The sequence below is a fragment of the Sitodiplosis mosellana genome, unplaced genomic scaffold (assembly GCF_009176505.1).
Source record: "Sitodiplosis mosellana isolate CC-2019 unplaced genomic scaffold, AAFC_SMos_1.0 Smas_scaffold_2, whole genome shotgun sequence".
Lineage (NCBI taxonomy): Eukaryota > Metazoa > Arthropoda > Insecta > Diptera > Cecidomyiidae > Sitodiplosis > Sitodiplosis mosellana.
The window spans coordinates 7,680,098-7,699,280 of record NW_022595245.1 but is presented as its reverse complement, the minus strand read 5'-3'; the positions used below and the strand labels follow the sequence as shown (position 1 = coordinate 7,699,280).

Here is a 19,183-nt window from a genome sequence, read left to right as displayed (position 1 = left end):
AATGACTGCACGGGTTGGCACAACACGTACACACAAAAGTACAATTGGTCGGTGTAAATGAACACATTTTTATTCATAACAATTGCAATTCGTAGTTGGCTTCAGGACTTTCTTGTAGCCACAGACTGAAATTCGCAGCAAATGCAACCTGTTCACTTTGTTCATATTAATTACCCTGACGAATGCATTCGGAATCGAAATGATATTGGCGTCGTCGGTGCCAACGATACCGCTAAAGGTGTTGTTGTTGTCGTTTGTTACAGGGAAAAACCTCAATATTCCGACGATATTTCAAATTTCATCCAACTTACCATTGATGCATTCGAGAAGCATACGCCTTTTGCATTGCACTGTGCATTCTCACCGCAATTATCCGACTTCACCGTTACCTTTAATCGGACACACTGTGGACCCCATAAATCCGACACCACTGTACACGGGATGTAAATGAAAAAATACACAATTAGTACGATGCAACAGTAGATGCAGAACAAAAAGTTTAGGTTAGATGGTTTCAACAAAGTCATAATTAAAAGTTGTGGAAAAAATTAAAAGAAAAGAAATCGAAAGAGAAATGTACGTACCGATCAACAAATTGACACCTTCGGTTAGATCTTTGTCATAGAGTGTAACGAGTTTTTTGCCATCGACCACCAATGGAGTAATATCCAGTAAAATTCCCTCGGTTGCGTCACAATGTTCATGACCAGGACGAGTAACTTGGTACACAGCTGTTGCAATTCGGTGTCTGCAATGAGAAAAAAAAATGTCCAACACGTATAAATTGAAATGTCTACAATGTTTTTGATGTCGTTTTTTTTGTCGTACTCTCCACATTTCTATATCAACTTCCGCGTCGAATTTAACGTTTTAAATGAGAAAACTGTACCAATTAATAGTTTTTAAAAGCCCTCTTTAAATCGTACTGTTACGTGAAACATTAACAGACACAAACGAAAGAAGAAAAAAAACTAATAAACTCATTTAATTTTATGCGAACAACAACAACAAAAAATTTATAATTTGAAAAATGGCAGCTTTTTGAAGTGGAAAGTATGGACATACAAAAAAATTGATGCCATTACTTTTATATGTGCCATTGCACATAAATGAAATTCGAGAGCGGTTGATTTTAATGCCGTGATGAAATGAGTTGAATATTGAAATCTAGCGATGCAAAAAGTTTGATAGCACATTGGGCATAACTGTGCTCATACACACTTCATTTCCCAATTTAATTTACCCGATTTTTTTTCTGTCTCTCCACCACCCACCCTGCCTCCCTTTCGGCAATTGTTTTGTTTTTTTGCTCCCTCGATTTCCCTCTTTTGCTCCATACACTTTGAAACGCAGTTGGTCTGTATGGAATTCATGTATAGTTTTTTTTTCTGGCATAGTACATGTGAAGTGGATGTCAGCAAATTTGTTACGTCGCCGATATGTCACAGTCCCTCAAGTGAAAATAAAATTATCGAAAAAACTACTTCAATGAATAAATTAAAACATGAACCAATTCTTTTTTTCTCTGCTCGGAATGTGTCAACAGTGGACTCGTTACATCGACTGCGGCTTTTTGTGTGTGAATTTTCATTTGGATAAACGAGATATGCATTCCGCATATAATAATTCAACCAAATGCTGTGCTTATTAAAAAGACACAAAATGCCATCATTGAAAAGTTCGCCAACATAAATTGACCGGAAAATCGCGTTCCCCGAATTGCATTCGGTCAATATGCAATTTGTTAGCATTGTGTACACAATTGGACCAAAATCAGCAACATCAAAAACTGATGTCAATAAATATTACGCAAATATTTTGCGCTCACGTGCAACAAATTTTCGTTTCAACATCCGCTGGCAACGACGAACCGATGGCGTTTCTTGCGCGCGCGTATTTGTGTTAATAATCGCAAACATAACAAATTCACCTGAGACCAATTGCAGATTACATATATACGTACAGTCTGAATTTCAGCTTTTACATGGAATGCGAATGAATGCCAGAGTGTGTATTATAAAGTGACCCTCATGAGTAATTTACGATTTTCGTGTCAGACACATTCACGCGGTTTTCAACTATTAGTCGGTATGGGAGAGAGTGAGAGACGGAGAGAATGACCGATGGGTCCATATCGTACTCCAAAGAATCAACTCGCATGTATCTCGCATTTTACCGAACCAACGGAAGAGTAGCATCATGTTGAAATGAGAGTGTTCCATTTGTTGCTGCTGCTGCTGCTGCTGTTGTTGTTATACAAAATTGAGATGTGTGCTCAATATACTTGTAATTGCGACAGACCGTAGCCGTCGCTACCTTTAATGCTTGTGATGAATACAAATGGCCACGGCATACATGCATTCCAGAACATTTGATCTATTTTGTAATCTGTCTGCATTGATATATCGAAGTCCCAGCACAATATTTTCGACGACTGCTACAGCAGCAGCAGCAGCAAGACCCAAAAAAATTTTCGGTAAAGATGTTAAAATTCAAATATCGTTCGAATCCCTAGCCGATAATTATGACATTGGAGAATAAGCCCGAATCCTCTTTTCTCTCCGTTTTCATCATTTCATTCGTTATCTCTTTCTTTGTGTTTGGGTTGGTTTCCACTTTGTGGCGAGTATGATGAAATGCTGTGCACCATGGTATGTGTGTCTTATGAGGGATTAGATTCTTGCGCAAATATGATGATGTTGCCTCCGAATAAATTAATTCCATTTTGACTTTCATTTTGAAAAATGAATTCGCATCGGGGGAAATCGATTTGTGCTCTACTTAGTTGTCATATTTTTCGATTCGTGCGCAAGAAACAAACCAGATGTCGAATGATTTTGTTGTGATGAGGGTTCAATCAGACGCAAAATTATTTGCACTGAGATTTTCCATAGAAGCTTTATGGCCCCAAAATGCGAACCAAAGCCAAATAACTGAATAACTGAATATTAATCGGCGGCATTGTCAAGGATGATATAATTACCTCAGCAAAGCTGAGAATTTGCGTTTATTAAAATGAACAGGCCGTTATTGCCATTGTGAAATTAACTTGCATGAAGATTTGCATTAATAGAAATAAACACACAAATGTCATTTGTGATGAGGCCACGATAATGTTCGGATGTCATGCGACAACAATAACAACAAAAAGCCTAATCATTGGGAGCCTGTGATGCGGTAACTATTTACTAATTATCTAGAATCGAGTTGTTAGGTTGTATATGTTTTCGAATGCGGTGGCGTGATACACAACCAACTGATTTGATAGCTTCCCTGAACTGTATTGTTGTTGTTGTTGTTTGTCGGGTTGGTCGGAGAGTGAAGAGAATCTGCAGTGACACCATTAAATGAAGTTATTTCATTTTGAATTAAACAGCGGTCAGCTCACACAGTATAATTCATATTCTATTGGTATCGCTTGGCGCCCATTTACATGTGATTATTTGTATTTGAAATGACACGGACATTTTCTATCTCGCAAAAGTTTCAGTCCTGGGACGTGGCCCATGTTTTTAATTAATTTAAAGTGATTTCCATGTTTTTTCGGTCGTAATTCACTTTACAAGCCAAACGAGAAACGGAAGACTGATACTTTGTCAACTTTATTGTGTACAATCAAAACTTTGGTTAGGCTGGTAGAGATTTTTTCTCTCTGTGTCATATCAGAGGCAGAGTTGTTCTGCTCTATCTCTCGCTGTGAGTGAGAAAATTGTCATGTTTGCTCTTTGATGAATTTTCAATTTGCATTTTAAGCATGTTGTGTGATATGCCTAACACAATGATTGTGACTCCTTTCAGGCTGGCAACAAGCAGCACAACGTGGAATCACATTTATTCAATTGTCAGTACCAATGATATATAGCTTTTGGTACGTTCTCCTAATAACAAGAATATTGAAGAAAAGCGACTGGGACATTGGGTGGTTTATCACAGCGCACTGTGAAATATGTATTACCATCGGCTTCACGTGACTACAGTATGCGTGTGTGTGTATATGTGGCTGAGCGAGAAAAAAAAACGTATGTTTGTTACATATGTATGTACATCAGAAAAATGTCACGTAAGTAAAAATGTTACTATTTATCTACATTGTGTTTTAAATGGCTTGTTCATTTTCTTCGTCGTCGTCGTCGTCGTCATCGTCGTTGTCGTTTTTTTTCTTCTCTCTTTTGCTGGCAAAACGACTGAACCATTTGGTGCACAAGTATCCGCATTAATTTTGGCTTAAATTTTACACGACACGTGAATATAGCCGAACATATATTCTCATTTTCAGTGGATCTGTTGCTCGTGGCCGCATGAACATGTGCTCGGTGTTAAATGGCAAAGAGTTGAAACCAATTTAATGGATGTTCGATTATTATCCACATGTACCGAATACAAAATCGAAAATGAAAATGGTGCAAAGGGAACGAGTGAGTGAGATGAAGAGAGAAAAAGACAAAGCGAAAGAACGTTAGAGCGAAAAAATAACACAAAAGCAATTCTTCAAGTGAAAAATAATGATGGCGTGAAATGAAAAACTTTCGCACAAATTTTTTTATGCGAGCTCCACGAAGCTGTGCTGTCTGCATTGGGCTGCTGTTCTTTTCACATTACTCTCTTTTGTTCGTTTGTTGGGTTGTCGTTGTTGCGAAAACACGTGCAAAAAACCATTCGAATTCATATGATCATGCGCCGCAGCAGACATTCGCACCATGTAGACCTTGCATGTAAAGTACACATAGCGATTAATATGAATATTATTAACATGATAAATGCTAACCGCAACTCACAACGTTATTATACATTTGGATCACATAATTCATCCGACATTTTTTGGCAGATACTTTTTTCATCTCTCTCTCTCTCTCTCTCTCTGTGTGTGTGTGTGTGTTGCAGAGCAAAGCTTTTTTTCATTCGCCGGGTGGGTAACGTATGCATGGCCCTATGGCGTACGTGCATGATTAATAAGAAGTTGGTAAAGAAGAGACTAGCATTTCGCTTCGAGCTTATCACCACACACACACATACATGAATATGTAAAATGGAAAATACACATTTGAAAAAGTGCTTCCATACACTCTCGTATCGAAATTTTTTCGCTATAATTTGTAACCTAGAAAATGGGGAATATTCTTCTTTGTTCTAAATAATAAAACGGTTTTCAAGTGCGTGGCGAGAGTGAGAGCCCTTTTGAATTGCTATTTAGCTCATGTACCACGTATGTGTGAACGACGACAACGAAGAGTGGCGACTGGTTGAAAAACTTTCTGTGCATTCCACATCTAGTGAATATCCATGTCGACTATGCTTTGAAAATCGGTTGCGATTTTATTGTTATTTGAAATGTAATAAGAATCGCTGTTATCGCAGGTTTTATTCGTCTTTTGCGTGTTCACTGCGCTTCGGGCATCGTTGAGGAAGTTCCATTCTTTATGAGCCGGCAACCACAATCAGGTGAATGTGTCGGGTTACACATGAGCATTTGCACCACACAGCTAACCACATCGGCACATCGACAAAAAATATATGATGATAATGTACGCTGGTGCGAGAGTCAGTGCTCTCGCACAGTAATAAAATAAAATACGAGAAAATATGGTGACTATTTTCTGATCATCCATTCTCCTAAATGCTGCATTGCATATATAATTTGGATATTCAAATTGTTTGCACGTTTTTCTCACCCGTTCGATATTTTTTTTTTAATGTTGGCTTCTGTTTGTGTGTATATTTCGACATTCTCTTGCACATTCTCTCACCGTTGGCTCGTTTTCAACAATTGTAGAATTGTTATAGTCACATATTTTATTGTGAAACGTGTTTGATTTTCTCCCAAAAATGTAGCACATACCATTAATATCATAACACCCCGAGAATCGAAAAGAAATGGATATTTCGAAGTTTGGATGAGAATCGATTACACTGCACTTGTTCAATGCAGATTCTTTGCGGCGAAAAACCGAAACAATAAAAGTGTCGAATATTTTTGGTATGTGAACGAGTTTTCTTCGTTGGAACTTGTTCTTTTACTCCTTTTCATTGCCAAAAGCCATGAGACAATTTTAATATTCTGATGTGAATCTCGAGTTTTGATTCACACAAGGATCAACGACACCTTAATTTACATTTCGATCTTGAAACACACGATAAATTCCACGGAACGCTCTCAAACACCATAAATTTACGATGCGTTGGCTTTTTTGCTCTAGCTCAATCTCTTCGTGCTCAGTGCGCGCATTTGCGTTTGTTGCAACCGAATAAAAATGCATTGGATTTAGAAGTAGAGCGAAAAAGAGCATCCGACAAATAATAAAGTTTCCTGGCTTGATGCCATTGTCGGTGTCATTTGTTCTTTTTTCCCGCTTTGTTGTTATTGTTGCCCAAATTCCCAATGTTCTTCCAACTTTTATGTCTTTCGAAGAATATTTTGATTGAAATTTACATTCTCGTTGCTTGTTATTTGGTTAAATCCAGCGATTTTCTCTTGTTGTTTTTTTTTCTTGCTCGAGAGGTTTATTGATTTTCGAGCAAAAAGAGCCAGATAGAATTTTGGTAGATTAAATGAATGAACGAGGGGAATAAAAACAGTGATGGTTTTGTGTTCAAAGCAAATGGAATATCGTTTTGGCAATTTATGATTGTCTACGTACATGGTGATGAAGTGGATTTAGCATTCGATTAAATGATGTTTTTTTTATAATAACCAACTGAACAAATACTAAAATTTCCTACTGCCCAGAAACACTTTCCAAACTGCCTGTTTTTGTATGGCTTTGCTATACGCCAACTATGTATTGAAGAGAATTCAAATATAAAATAAATTTCGAATCTCAGTTTAAACAATAAATTGTATCAGTAGCGGGTGAAATAAATGGGGATTTGCTGAAAATTGTTCCATTAAATGAAGTTTTTCTCAAAGGGTGAGAGAGATTCAGTAAATGAAAAATAGTTTTCCCGCACAAGCATGACTGTTGAAAAGCTTGGAATCGACATATACTCAACGCACACACCACATGCATAGATGCACACAATCGAATAAACAACGTGTTTCCTAAACAAATAAATCAGACAGGCCACAACATGGGCAACGTATTGAACGTTTGGAATTTTTGGTATTTATCTTTGAGTTAAAAACACAGAAGTTTCAACTTGGAATGAGTGCCAACATGCTATATACGTATGATTTGATCAATATTGATGAATTTGAAAAGCCAAAGTCAGATGAACAGAGAAAAATTACTCACCCGTTATCAATGTTGTTGTTGGCTTGGCTGGGATTCATATCGGCTGGCAATAATAGTGTATCGTCAATTTCAACGATAAGTACGTCTCCGGATTGAATTTCAGCTGCTCCTTCCCATGATATAATCATCGGCATACAGTCGCCTCCGCCTGAACAATTTTCGGGTGTCTGCAAAAAAAAGCAATCGCGACCGAAGGAGGGAGAGAGAGAAAGAAAAAAAAGAAGTAAAATCAAGTTATTTTCGTGTTTCATGGTTCAACTTTTGGTGGAGAAAAAAAGAGCATGGTTGTTGGTTTATCAAGTTTTCAATATGGAAATTTTTGTGCTGATCGCCGAGTGAAAATAAGACATGTTGCAATGTGGCATAATACACATGCACACACCGACCTTATTTATCAGTGGTTTACATCAAAACCATTTTCGTCGACATGCAAAAGATTGACAACGCAGAAGTGCTTAAAAATTATTTGAAGTCGGCAGCCGCATCAATATGCGCCCATTTTTTTCCGTTCATCTCTCACACGTCTTTCGAACGGTTTTTCATATACATATTTCTTCATGAGCCAACACACTCGGGATGGAAGAGTAGAGAGGCAGAGGAAAAAACCACAACTGCATAACACGACGTATTTACATATTTATAATTCCTATTTGCATGAACCATTTTTTGTTCTCATCTTTTTTGTCTTCCTTCCCGGCTTTTTTTTCTCGCTTGTTTTGGTTTAATCTGTTTTTCCAAGGGGCTTATAATCCAATGGACCATTTTTTGATCAAACATTGTGTATGTTTGCGCCTTTTCGCTTCGACATTTATTTCTGCAAGTCATCGTGAATCGATAAAAATCAATAGAGCATAGATATGAACAGAAAACGTATATACATCATGATTGACGCAAAACAGTGTTCATTTTCATGTTCAAATTGATGCGTTTGCCTTGGCAGATACTAATGAAAAGTGTTCTCTAGAGTGATTTTCTGTGTACAGCGGGAAGAAGCATTTTCAAGATTTTCATCCTTGCTCTCATTTCGCGTCTTTTATTTACAATAATCTGTCAAGACGTGCACTTTTCACCAAAGTCATTGAAGTCTTTTGTGAATCATTTATTTTCCCCTCGTCATGCATTCCGCGATAAAATCCAGATACTTTTATATCGTTTGTTTCGTTTTGCTCGTGTTGGGTTCGTTTTTTTGTATGTTGTTGTTGTTGTTTCATCGTTGCTCGCATTTGGTTCTTCCTTTTAGCTTTGCAACGCACCACGATAAATGAGAAAAAAAACAGAGAGAGAAACGAAAAAAGGGAGAAACAAGCAAAATTTAAACAAAGTTAATATTGTCCAAATTTGTGCGCAAAGAACTTTATCCTCGCAGCACAATGCATCATACGCACACACTAACTAATGTACTGAGATATTGCTTGCTGGTGTTTTTCGTCTATTTTTCCACTCTCTCTCTCTCTCTCGTTTCCTTTTCGTTTCTATGTTCCCTTCCAGCTCGAGATGCATTGTATGCCATTTTCAAGAGACCAAAAGTATAATATAAACAAGTGAAGGAAAAAAACTTTTTCCGCTGGCTTTTCCTCTTTCTATCTCTCTCTCGCTCGCTCTTTCTATCTCTCTTTGGCGTTTTTTCTTTCGCTCAATTCTTGTTTCGTGTTTTTTTCTCTCTCTTGATTTTTTTTATCCGAAACCTTTTTCATATTCAGTTATGTTAAGTAACAAAAGTTATATGTATAACAAAAGCCACTTCGCTTTCTCACAAAGAGAGAGAAAGAGAGTGGGAAAGAGCGAAAATTCATAAAATTATAGCAACCGTAAAAGCCAGAAAACAGTACCGCAACACAAATTCTGAAGATGTGTGTCTAAACAACACAAAACTGGAGAGGCAGTGATGCAAAATGAGAACGCGCCATGCGAACAACATCATGGATCAATTATTATGAAGAAGAAAAAAAACGAACGAAAAAAATTCGAAAAACAGAATGAAACTTTTTATTGTCGTTGTTCATGTTGTTGATAAGCGAAACGTATTCAAAGAGAAAAGTGGACGATGGTAAACGGGAAAAAAGGCGCTATCACTTTCGGAAATGGTCGATGAAAATAAATACTATCCGCCGCAGTCTCGGAGACATGATATGAAATTTCATCTAAGGCCATTTTTTGCACAACACACACATACAATAATAACACATACAAACGCATTCCATTTCTCAAAGCGACCGAATAAATGAACATGATGAGAAATTTGCTTTCCTTTTATTTCCCTTGTCTTTCTTTGGATTTTTTTCTGCTGTTTTATTTCTCATTCATTTTAAGTTTTACAAAGCAACCGAAAACGAACCGACATTCAAAAACACTCGCACGAAAGAGGAACAGAGGGATTGAGATAGAGAAAACGGTGAGAGAGTAAGAAAAAAAACGCTATCTAAAAATTCAGCAGCCGCAAACCAAATTGCGTCGAGCATGTGTATTGCCCTGAGATTTAACTTTTTCCGCTGATTATTATTCATCTGACTACGCCGAAAAGCTGAAAAGTCGAAAAGTTCATTTTTATCGTATTCATTACATATTGCTTGGAACATAAATTATGCGCAAATTGTTTGCGTGGCACGAATTTGGTATGAATATAACGAAAAAACACCCATCTAGACACGAAAAATGCCATTTTTTTCGCTCTCTACTTATTGAATAACAATTTCGCGGAATTCATTTCATTTGTTCAAGCGCGAGTACCTCGGGGAAGAAATACCTACACTGTAGGTCATACAGTAAGTACGGTGTTACCGGAGTAGATGTACATGTACACTGGAAACACTAGTGATTGATTCCATTTGACTTGTGTTTTTCTTCGAAATTGAAGATGAAAATTGACAAATTCACCAAAATATTACAATTCTTAACAAAAGAAAATTTTCAAATTAATCTATTACAACGGGCTACATGTGTTTTGAACATTAAAAAACTGGTTGAACGGTATCCTTTAGAATAGGTTGTGTTTAACTAGTACATTGAATATTTATGTGACTGGCACCAGCAGCCAACTGAGACAAAGTGCCTGAAATGATGCGGGATTCAAATCGACTACAGAATTGGCGGAAAGATAACAAATTTTATTTGAAAAAAAAAAATATTGTCGGTAGCTACCAGCAGTGCATGCAGTGAAGCATACATATGTCATAATTGGACCACTATGCGCCTCCTTGAGAATCGCCAACACCAAAAACAACACTTTCCAATTCATTTTAGCCATTTCGATAAAGATATTCACATACTCTTGAAACAACTGTTCGTTAAACTCAGAGTGTTAAAATTATTGACTGAAACAGAACCGCTGCGAATCAAAAAGAAAATTAAACTGCGACACTTTCGAGTCGCTTCATATACAAATATTCATGCATAACAATTTACAATACACTGCTAGAAAATGCGCGGTGCCAAATGAATTGGTGCAACCACGTAAGATTTTCGATCCATCCGACCTAATTCGTGTATCAAATTTTTTTTCGATAGGGCGACTACATAGACTTCTATTTTATAGCAATGCTCAAGGTCATCAGATGTCTAAAAATATCTGCAAATTGAACAGATAAACAATAAAAATACTTGATTTAAATAATTCCAACATTTTTCGTGCAGTGTATCTGACGCAAAAGCTGAAACTGACAACAAAAACAAAGCGCTGGTCTATTGATGAGAGCTGCGACATCACAAATAAACTGAGACGTTGTAAACAACAACTGACTCCATATTCGGATTAGCATTCAGCATATATTTTGCGTATGAATGAATAAAATATTATACAGTGTAACAGCATGGCAAATTTGTTGATTCTTTTTTGTTCCTCTCGATTCTAATCAATGATTTTGTATTCTATTCAAAATTTTCCCTACTAAGACTTAGTTGAATGCTCGTCGCGCAAAAAAAACCAAATAAATAATAAAATTTGTATTTATCACGCATTGAAGTGATAGTGTGCAATTCTTATGTCAGGGAATATTTTTTCCTGAATCGGAGTCATCCAATTTCGGACAATATTGTATTTTCAATGACTCGACGCAAATCGTCCAATGTATTTAGAGTTTTCGATGACTCGATACAAATCGTCTAATTAAATATTTCTAAAAATTGAGGCGACTTTCGCATTTTTCACAGAGATTTTCGTTCCACCTTAATTTTCGCATTGATTCATTAAGTGATTGAATATGATGTTCAAAATAGAACGATTGAGATGCAACCAATTTGGTCCCTGATACACATATTCATCATTTTAGTACTTTGATTTCGCTCTGAAAACGTTCACATGCTCAACTGTAAATTAGAAATTGGAATAATGTAACAGAATACTCATATTGCTACATCTCAATCGCGCAACACTATTTTCAAGTCGTGCGACGCAAACAATATATATATGTTTATATATACATTAAGATTTTAAAATTATCATGAAATTGAAAGCTCTTCTCCCCCATTTATTTCCGCAATGACAGTCATTTATTAATGATGTAATTCATTAACGAGAATCCCCTTTTTATTAAATCAAAATATTTTTCAATGTTAAATTTTAATAAAAATGACTTAGTTCATTGGCACTGTCGTGAGTGTCAGTAGGACAATCAATTCATTTCAATATAACATACTGATGGTGAGAGTTGTCTTGATTGTTATGCATTACTTGTGTTCAAAATGCGAAATATTCTCTATAATTGCAATGACATCTATTATTCATAGGAGTTCACCATCTGACTATAGACTCAATAATACGTCTCTCAATCATTTCGTTTATCCCTCTCTCTTATACTGGCCGTCATACTGACTCATTCATATGCGTGTTACAGTTTGAATGAACGAGGTTCCAGATTCAATCAATTCCGTCGTTTTTTTTATGAAAATAATATTGAAAAGTATCAGAGGTTTATTCCTATATTATTCCCTCCTATAGGGAATAATGTGTCAGTTCAAGTTTCTGTACTGTTTTCGAAACAAATAAATAGAGATTTGATCGCAATTTCATGAAATGGAAATTGATCTTCAAAATTGCACATTGTAATTGTGTTTCATTCAACCTACAGAATTTTGATTGATCCAATGAAATGAAACATTGCAAATAACACTGAATAATATTCAGTGAATATGTGTATCATAGCACATATTCAACATTTTATCAATATTTCAATGAGTCTACTTATGGTTAGATTCGCTGAAAATCATATAAATGCCGAAATCCGTTGTAATGCACTGCATTAAATGCAGTTGCTGCGTATAACATTCCAGTCAAAATGATTGTGTCTGACCTAAATCAAGTGATTTTGCATTGAATGTACGTTGTAAATAAAGATGCGTTATCATAAAAACCATTATTATGAAATAAATCTCATAAACCAATAGATCAATAAACGTAATGAGTGTTTTGGTGGAGGAAAAAAAACGGATTCATCAGTAAATAGTATAATCCTTTTATTTCGCAATATCGCCAACGTTAACCTTTTGATAATTTGACTGACTATTTTCTATTTAAAGCTATACTATTTTCATCCATTAATTGGAACTTCCTCGTTATCACTTGCAAATTGCCAGTTTTGTGTCTGATTGCTTTTTTGCCAGCCCTGTCGATGTTGTTTACTTCAATAGCAATCACTGAGTTGATTAAATATGAGATGCTAAGTTCTTGCCTTACGGTCTATCAATCAAGACGATTTGTTTCGCAAGCAATTTTTTGCTTAAAGCGAAGTTTCCTATAAATATACGGATCAAAATACGAACGAAAAATTAAAACAAAATCAAAAATAAGGAAGTTGCCACCAGCCATTCCATTCAAATTCTATAAAAATGTACAATCAACCGAAAAAATACGCATCAAATGTAAAAAACCATTACGCATCGAGGTTAAGACGAGTAATGAAGGGAATTTTTTTTTGTCTGTCTGAATTTGATATTCTGTCTCGGTTACATAACAAGGTTTTATGTAAGCCTCGAAGCCAAAAAAAATGTGTTTGTCGTCGTTTGAATGATGAACTCAAGATGGCTTGTGCCATTGAAAATGGGTCTAAGTGAGTGAGTGAAGTTGAAGTGCTGTCAAGTCAAGGAACGAGAGTAGCAGCGATACACTTCCACCGTTGCCAATCGTTACGAACGATTGACGGCCCCAAAATTGTCGCAAAAGTTATTTTCATTCATGCCAAGTTAAATTTAACTTTTTAAACGAAGCACAAAATATTTATTGGCGGCAATTGCCGTTGAATTTGATGTGGTCCGTCCGAAGTGTGTTCGAGTTGTTGCGAAGGCATCCACAACGCGTGCATCGAAAGCACTCAACATAATTAAGAAACAATGGAGTTGGCAACCACAACGGCGGATGCTGGTGCTGGTGTTGTTGATGATGACGATGCAGTAATAGCGAGACTAACAAGCTAAAAGTTATTTTTTTTTCACTTATGATAAGCGAATGCGATCGACATTACTGAGTTTTTATCGTTTCAGCTCACATCCCATAAAACACATTCCCATATTCCATTCAACTCGGATGGATTTCGGTACAATGTACACTGTGTACACACGCAATGTGTGCCTGACGGAGTCTATCATTTATCACGTAAAAGTCTATCAATTCATAATAATTGAATGATTTATAAATACGACATTTTGGTTAGACGAACTGCCGAAGCAAGTGCCATGAACGAAGCACTGTTTTCCTTCGCTGTCAGAGTCTATGTCTAACCACATCCTTATTTCGTATAACTTGGTATTTATTCAACGAGCTCCGTGTTTTGTGCGAAGCGTTTGAGAGATTGTACACACACACACATCGTTTATCCAAGCTCTTAGACGCTGGGTATTAATGCCATAACGAAATCATGAAAATGAAAAATTTTGCGATGTTATCTCATCTCTGTATGGTGGTTCATATGTGTGTGGTTTCTTTGCTTTGCCCTACACATATTCCTTTTATTCATCATCGTTTTTTTTTATATGAAGCACCTCAAAGCAGACATCTTATAAGTTACGAGCTTTGTATGTGATTCTTCTTCATTGAAATTTTTTTCTTCGTACAATCGTCGAAAGCGAGAAAAAAAGTTGAAAAGAAGACAAAAACGAAGACGCGCTGGCAGAATGAGATTTCTTTACGATGCGCAGATTTCGAATGTTCACATCGTTTTATTGGGTGCGAGCGAGGCAAAGCCAAAAAAGCAACTTTTGCCAAATTGATAAATGTCAGACAAGTATTATGGAAACGTCGTAGTTTCACGCTAAGTAAGTATTTGATCGCTTGAGCTTGGTGTAATCTTTTTTTCATCCCCTTGATTTCACTTCAAGATTCAATACAAGTTAACTTCAATTGAAGGGAGACCAAAAAAAACCACCTCCCAAAACACACAACCGATGAGGAGGCAACCACATTGTTTATTTACTTGTGAAACACTCATGAATAATCATAATTTTCATAATAAAAAATTCACTTATGGCGAAATGAAATGTTGAAAGTTGCTCGGGCGTTTTTTTCTTCTTCGTCATGTTGTTAAAAGGCAATTTTGTGTATTGTAGCAACACAACACAGTTTCAAACTATTTCCCGGCTACATAATCATGTGCCATTGTTTAAAATATGTGCATAATTTTGCCCAAATCAAAGGCATACTTGAAATTTGATTTTCTTACTTTTAATTAAACGATCAAAACTTCTTCTGTGCTCTTCCGCGAATGCTACCATGCATCTCAAGTACTTTTTCGTTTGATGTGTTCGGCATGTATGCCAAACAACGTTGCAATTGAAGTTTTTGAGTTTTGGTTTAATAAATTCCACAGTCTGTCTCTATTGAATTGATGCCGTTTTTTGATTCTTCTGCGTCCACACATGAAAAAGAACTAAGTTCGACAAAGAATGATGGAGAACAGAAAAACAGATTGGCAGAGCTTTTTCATGACAACAAAACAACATGCAAATATGATTAACATTGCCTTTTGCTGTATGTGTGTGTGTGTGTGTGTGTCTCCGCTCTCTTCATATTCTGTGTTTGTCGACGTTGTGATTGGAAAAACAGACACGAGCTGCAATCAGTTCGCTGTACAAACAGAGCGTTGAGCATAAAAAGAGGATGCACAAGAGGAAAAAACTGTGTACAGCAGCAGCAGCATCAGCAGCATGGTGAGAATGACGACGAGTGAACGACGAAAAAAAATGTAATAACCAAATTCGGGGGATATTTTGTGTCGCGTACATGAACATTCACAAACATTTATTATTGCTTTGAAATCAGCTTATGCTGGCGACATTGCTTTTTTCGCTCCCCTTCATTTTTTTCGCTCACTCTCTTCCTCTTTTCCCGCAGTCGTTGTCACTTATTGGGGTCGTTAGTTAATAAATGATACACATTTTGAATATTGAATCGGTTTCCTCTCTAATGCACGTCCACGCAAAGAGAATACGCAACGAAAAATCAACATTCGGAACTAACTGCAGTACTTCAGATATGGATTCGTTTTCTCTTTCGCATCTATTTCTGGTTGCGTTTACAATTCTGCTCGTTCGCCTTTTTTTGTCGCTTCTTCGGTGTGTCCGATTGCATAGCATATTTGCCGCACAAGCGATTTGAACATTTGCTAACTGTATACACACATCGTTTGCGTTTGTTCACTTCGGATTCAATTCGTTTAGAATGCATAGAGCATGCCATTGAGCAGCAAGAATGTTCACAATAAACACACCGAACACAAAAAAATCCACAAACACATACACGCACGCAAGCATTTCCAATGAAATACTAATAGAAAAAGAAATCTTGATAGAAAACGAAAAGAAAGGGTTTAAAAGAAGAGAAAGAACCGGTTTTTTTTCTCTCGACCGTTGAATGAAAAATGGTTTATTGAAATTTTCTTTTTTCGACGTCTGTTGTTGCTGCCATCGTAGTCGTTGTCGTCGTCGTCGTCGTCGTCGTGATCGAGACAAGACGTCAATTGCATGTGCTGTATGCATCGCCTTTGTTTGCAAACACTGAAGAAACAGGCACACGAAAATCAATTGATATGAATAAAGTACGTTGGGAATTGAAAATCTCGTTTCCTGCCACTTGTTCCCAGATTGCCGGCACTGGTGCATAGAATGAGAAAGAGATAGGTTGGGGGGGGGGAGAGAACGAGTGCGAGAGAGCAAAGGGAAGAGAGGCTGGGAAAAGGAGAAGCATTGGTTAAGCTTAAAAAATATTGTGGCATTTGCAAGTGGTGTGCGTTGTAACCACTTAGACAATTTTCGATATTCGAAAACGTTGTTTGCTTAGACAACGAAACGTTGTGATAGATGAAGTTTACAGTTGCGTTCGGTTTACTCTCAACTGTGCGGTTTTCTGATAATTTTATTTACGAAGACGCATGGCAAGCATACAAGGCAATGTACATGTCGTACGGAGAGCGAGAGATGGGGGGAATATGTGTTGATTTTGGAAACGAAGACGATGCCAGGGAAAACTTGCTTGAAAATAGTTTTAGCATGAGCCGTTTTGCATGTGCCCCGTTCACATGGTCTATATGGTTTATATTAATCATAAAGTGCATCCATCAAGCCATTCGATTTGGTTAAAGTTTTTGGGTTTGTCTTTTGCAAATAAGCACTACGCAAATAGCGCGCAGCCTGAATGGGTATGCACAATATGTGTGCATATCCAGAGTTCAGATCGATATGGTTGAATGCGCTTCGACATCTATTATTCACATTATATCGCTTAAATGGGGTATGTGTGCGTGTCCTCGAGACATCGTAATGTTAATAGGGCAGAAAAAAAACACAACGGAAAAAAATAGCGTGGAAATTTGCTTTTTGAACAGGCTTTGTTATGCGCTAAATCCATCACGCTGAATAAATTCATGCGATAGATTTATGCGATAAATGTGATGCGCTCGCTTTGCGATGAACGAAGTCTGTTTCTCTTCAGTTGTTCACGCATGAACGTTCATGCTTTGCAGTGAACGCATCGCTAAGCGGTAGTGAAGAGCAACAGACCTCGTTCACCGCAAAGCGAGCGCATCACATTTATCGCATAAATCTATCGCATGAATTTATTGAGCGTGATGGATTCAGCGCATAACAAAGCCTGTTTTTGAAGATGATCAGAGATTTATGCACAAATATTGTTGACACAAAGCGAGAAAAAAAATACGAAAAAAGCGCTAAAAAAAGAGCAATGAATCTTTTCGCATCGAAAATCTCATAAATAAAATATCTGTTCTGCAGTAGTAGTAGTGGAACAGGGGAGAACAACGCTATGTTCGTTTCGATTTTGCAATCACATGAATCGAAACGTGTTTGCCGGTTTGTGTCGTTTCGTTCGACATAACGTTGTCGTCTCTCCGTTGCATAGCGTGTGAATAGTTGCTAGGATTATTAGCTCATCTCCTACGGCAACAGCCACCAATTTACATTTTTAACAAGATGGACCAGTAGCTAATGCAATATTCTTGCAATTTACTTTGAGTTGAATGCCATTCGCTTCGCCAGCTTTTTTTCTCCTTCTCTTTTTCCATTTTCATTTCGTAGTTGTGATGCGAGTCGTTGTTTACACAACGCCATAAGAGTAACGACTACCAAACATTTAAAATGCATTAGTTCAAATATATATATATATACGAGCGGATCTCCATATAAAAATCCAAACGGTGAATACAAGAGTACGATTTATCATCATTCATCTGAGTGACAGTGTCAACTTGTTGCAAGAGCATTCGAGAGACATGGCGCTTTCGAAAAATGGATTTTCGTTTTGATTCATGCTCATTTATACAAATGGAAATTTTAATGCTATCGCCGACGCCGCTCGCGCTTTTCCAACGATCAACGTTGCACTTTTGTTTATATACAGAGTGTGGAAAATGTATTCATTGTCGCGCTTATTGCAATCGAAGCAATCATCATCCTCAACTTTCGCTGCGTCTGCTGTGCGAATGGAATGCATTTAGTTGATTTAGTTGCATTAACGATTTCACATACCATTGCACTATTTTTCCGATCAGTTTGTGTCAATGTGGCGTCAAATTAGCGCAAACCGTGCAGCATATTCCGCGATGTTCACTTAACTTAATGACCATTTTTGAAGCCCACTTTTGACATATATGAAAAGATGCACACAAACTCACACATTTCTGCGCTCATTAAAACACGCGAATGTTTTCATTTGCAATTGAAAGCATATGTCAGAGCATACTTTTTTTTTGTAAACATTCACCACATGTTGGCATGGTTTTTGAAAAGACTGTTGACGGAAAGAAATATGAATTGCTGATTTACATCGTTATTCGTTTACTTTGAACCAGGATTTTTCTATTCATTTCATTTTCTTTGTCAGTCCTGCGACTTTCTTTTCATCGCACCGCACCGCATGGTGCAACTCGAGTGACAGAACGAAAGAAAAAAGAAAACCAACTTCAATTTGTTCCTGTTTGTCAAATATCGCTTGTGACACATGGGAAATTCAGTGAATGAAACAAATTAGTCGGAGTTGTTGTTGTTGTTGTTGTTGTCGTTGTGCAAATAATATTTTTTCTCGTCATTCGTGGAAATTTATGAATCCGCTTTTCGTATCAAATAATGCAATTTTCTCACAAAGTTCCATGCAAAGTAGAAAGATTGGAGCGAAAGTAAGAAATCTCAGTTTTTCTCACTATCATTTGCTTTCACTGAGTGAATGCGCGCAGCCAACACAACCGATTCGTTGAATTTAGCGTATACATTTCTTTCTGCACACCGAGTTATTCCATGCGCATTTTCTTAATTTCATTTAGAATTTTGATTGTGAATGGGATGAAAGGCGAAACGTAATGTTTTCTTCTGCCAAATCATTTGTATACACAAAACTACAAGTGGCAGAAGCAGTAGTGGCAACATCGTTAAGCAAAAAGCATATCTGCGAAGATGTAAATGGAATGCTTGTGGAGAGAGAGGGAGAGAGGAAAAGTAAAGTGAGGTCTAGTCCCGCAAGT

General features: G+C 37.0%; 1 protein-coding gene across 2 annotated transcripts in view; it reads right to left on the bottom strand.

Moving 5' to 3' along the window:
- LOC129565474 (dual specificity protein kinase splB) overlaps positions 1-19,183 on the bottom strand; it is a 118,253-nt gene that overhangs the window by 58,620 nt on the left and 40,450 nt on the right. For both annotated transcript variants that reach the window (XM_055440423.1, XM_055440425.1), the window contains exons 3-5: positions 7,230-7,396; positions 585-748; positions 312-430 (exon numbers count right to left, since the gene is read on the bottom strand). In XM_055440423.1, the coding sequence (XP_055296398.1) occupies positions 312-430; positions 585-748; positions 7,230-7,396 (450 nt within the window). The remainder of the gene's footprint in view (positions 1-311; positions 431-584; positions 749-7,229; positions 7,397-19,183) is intronic.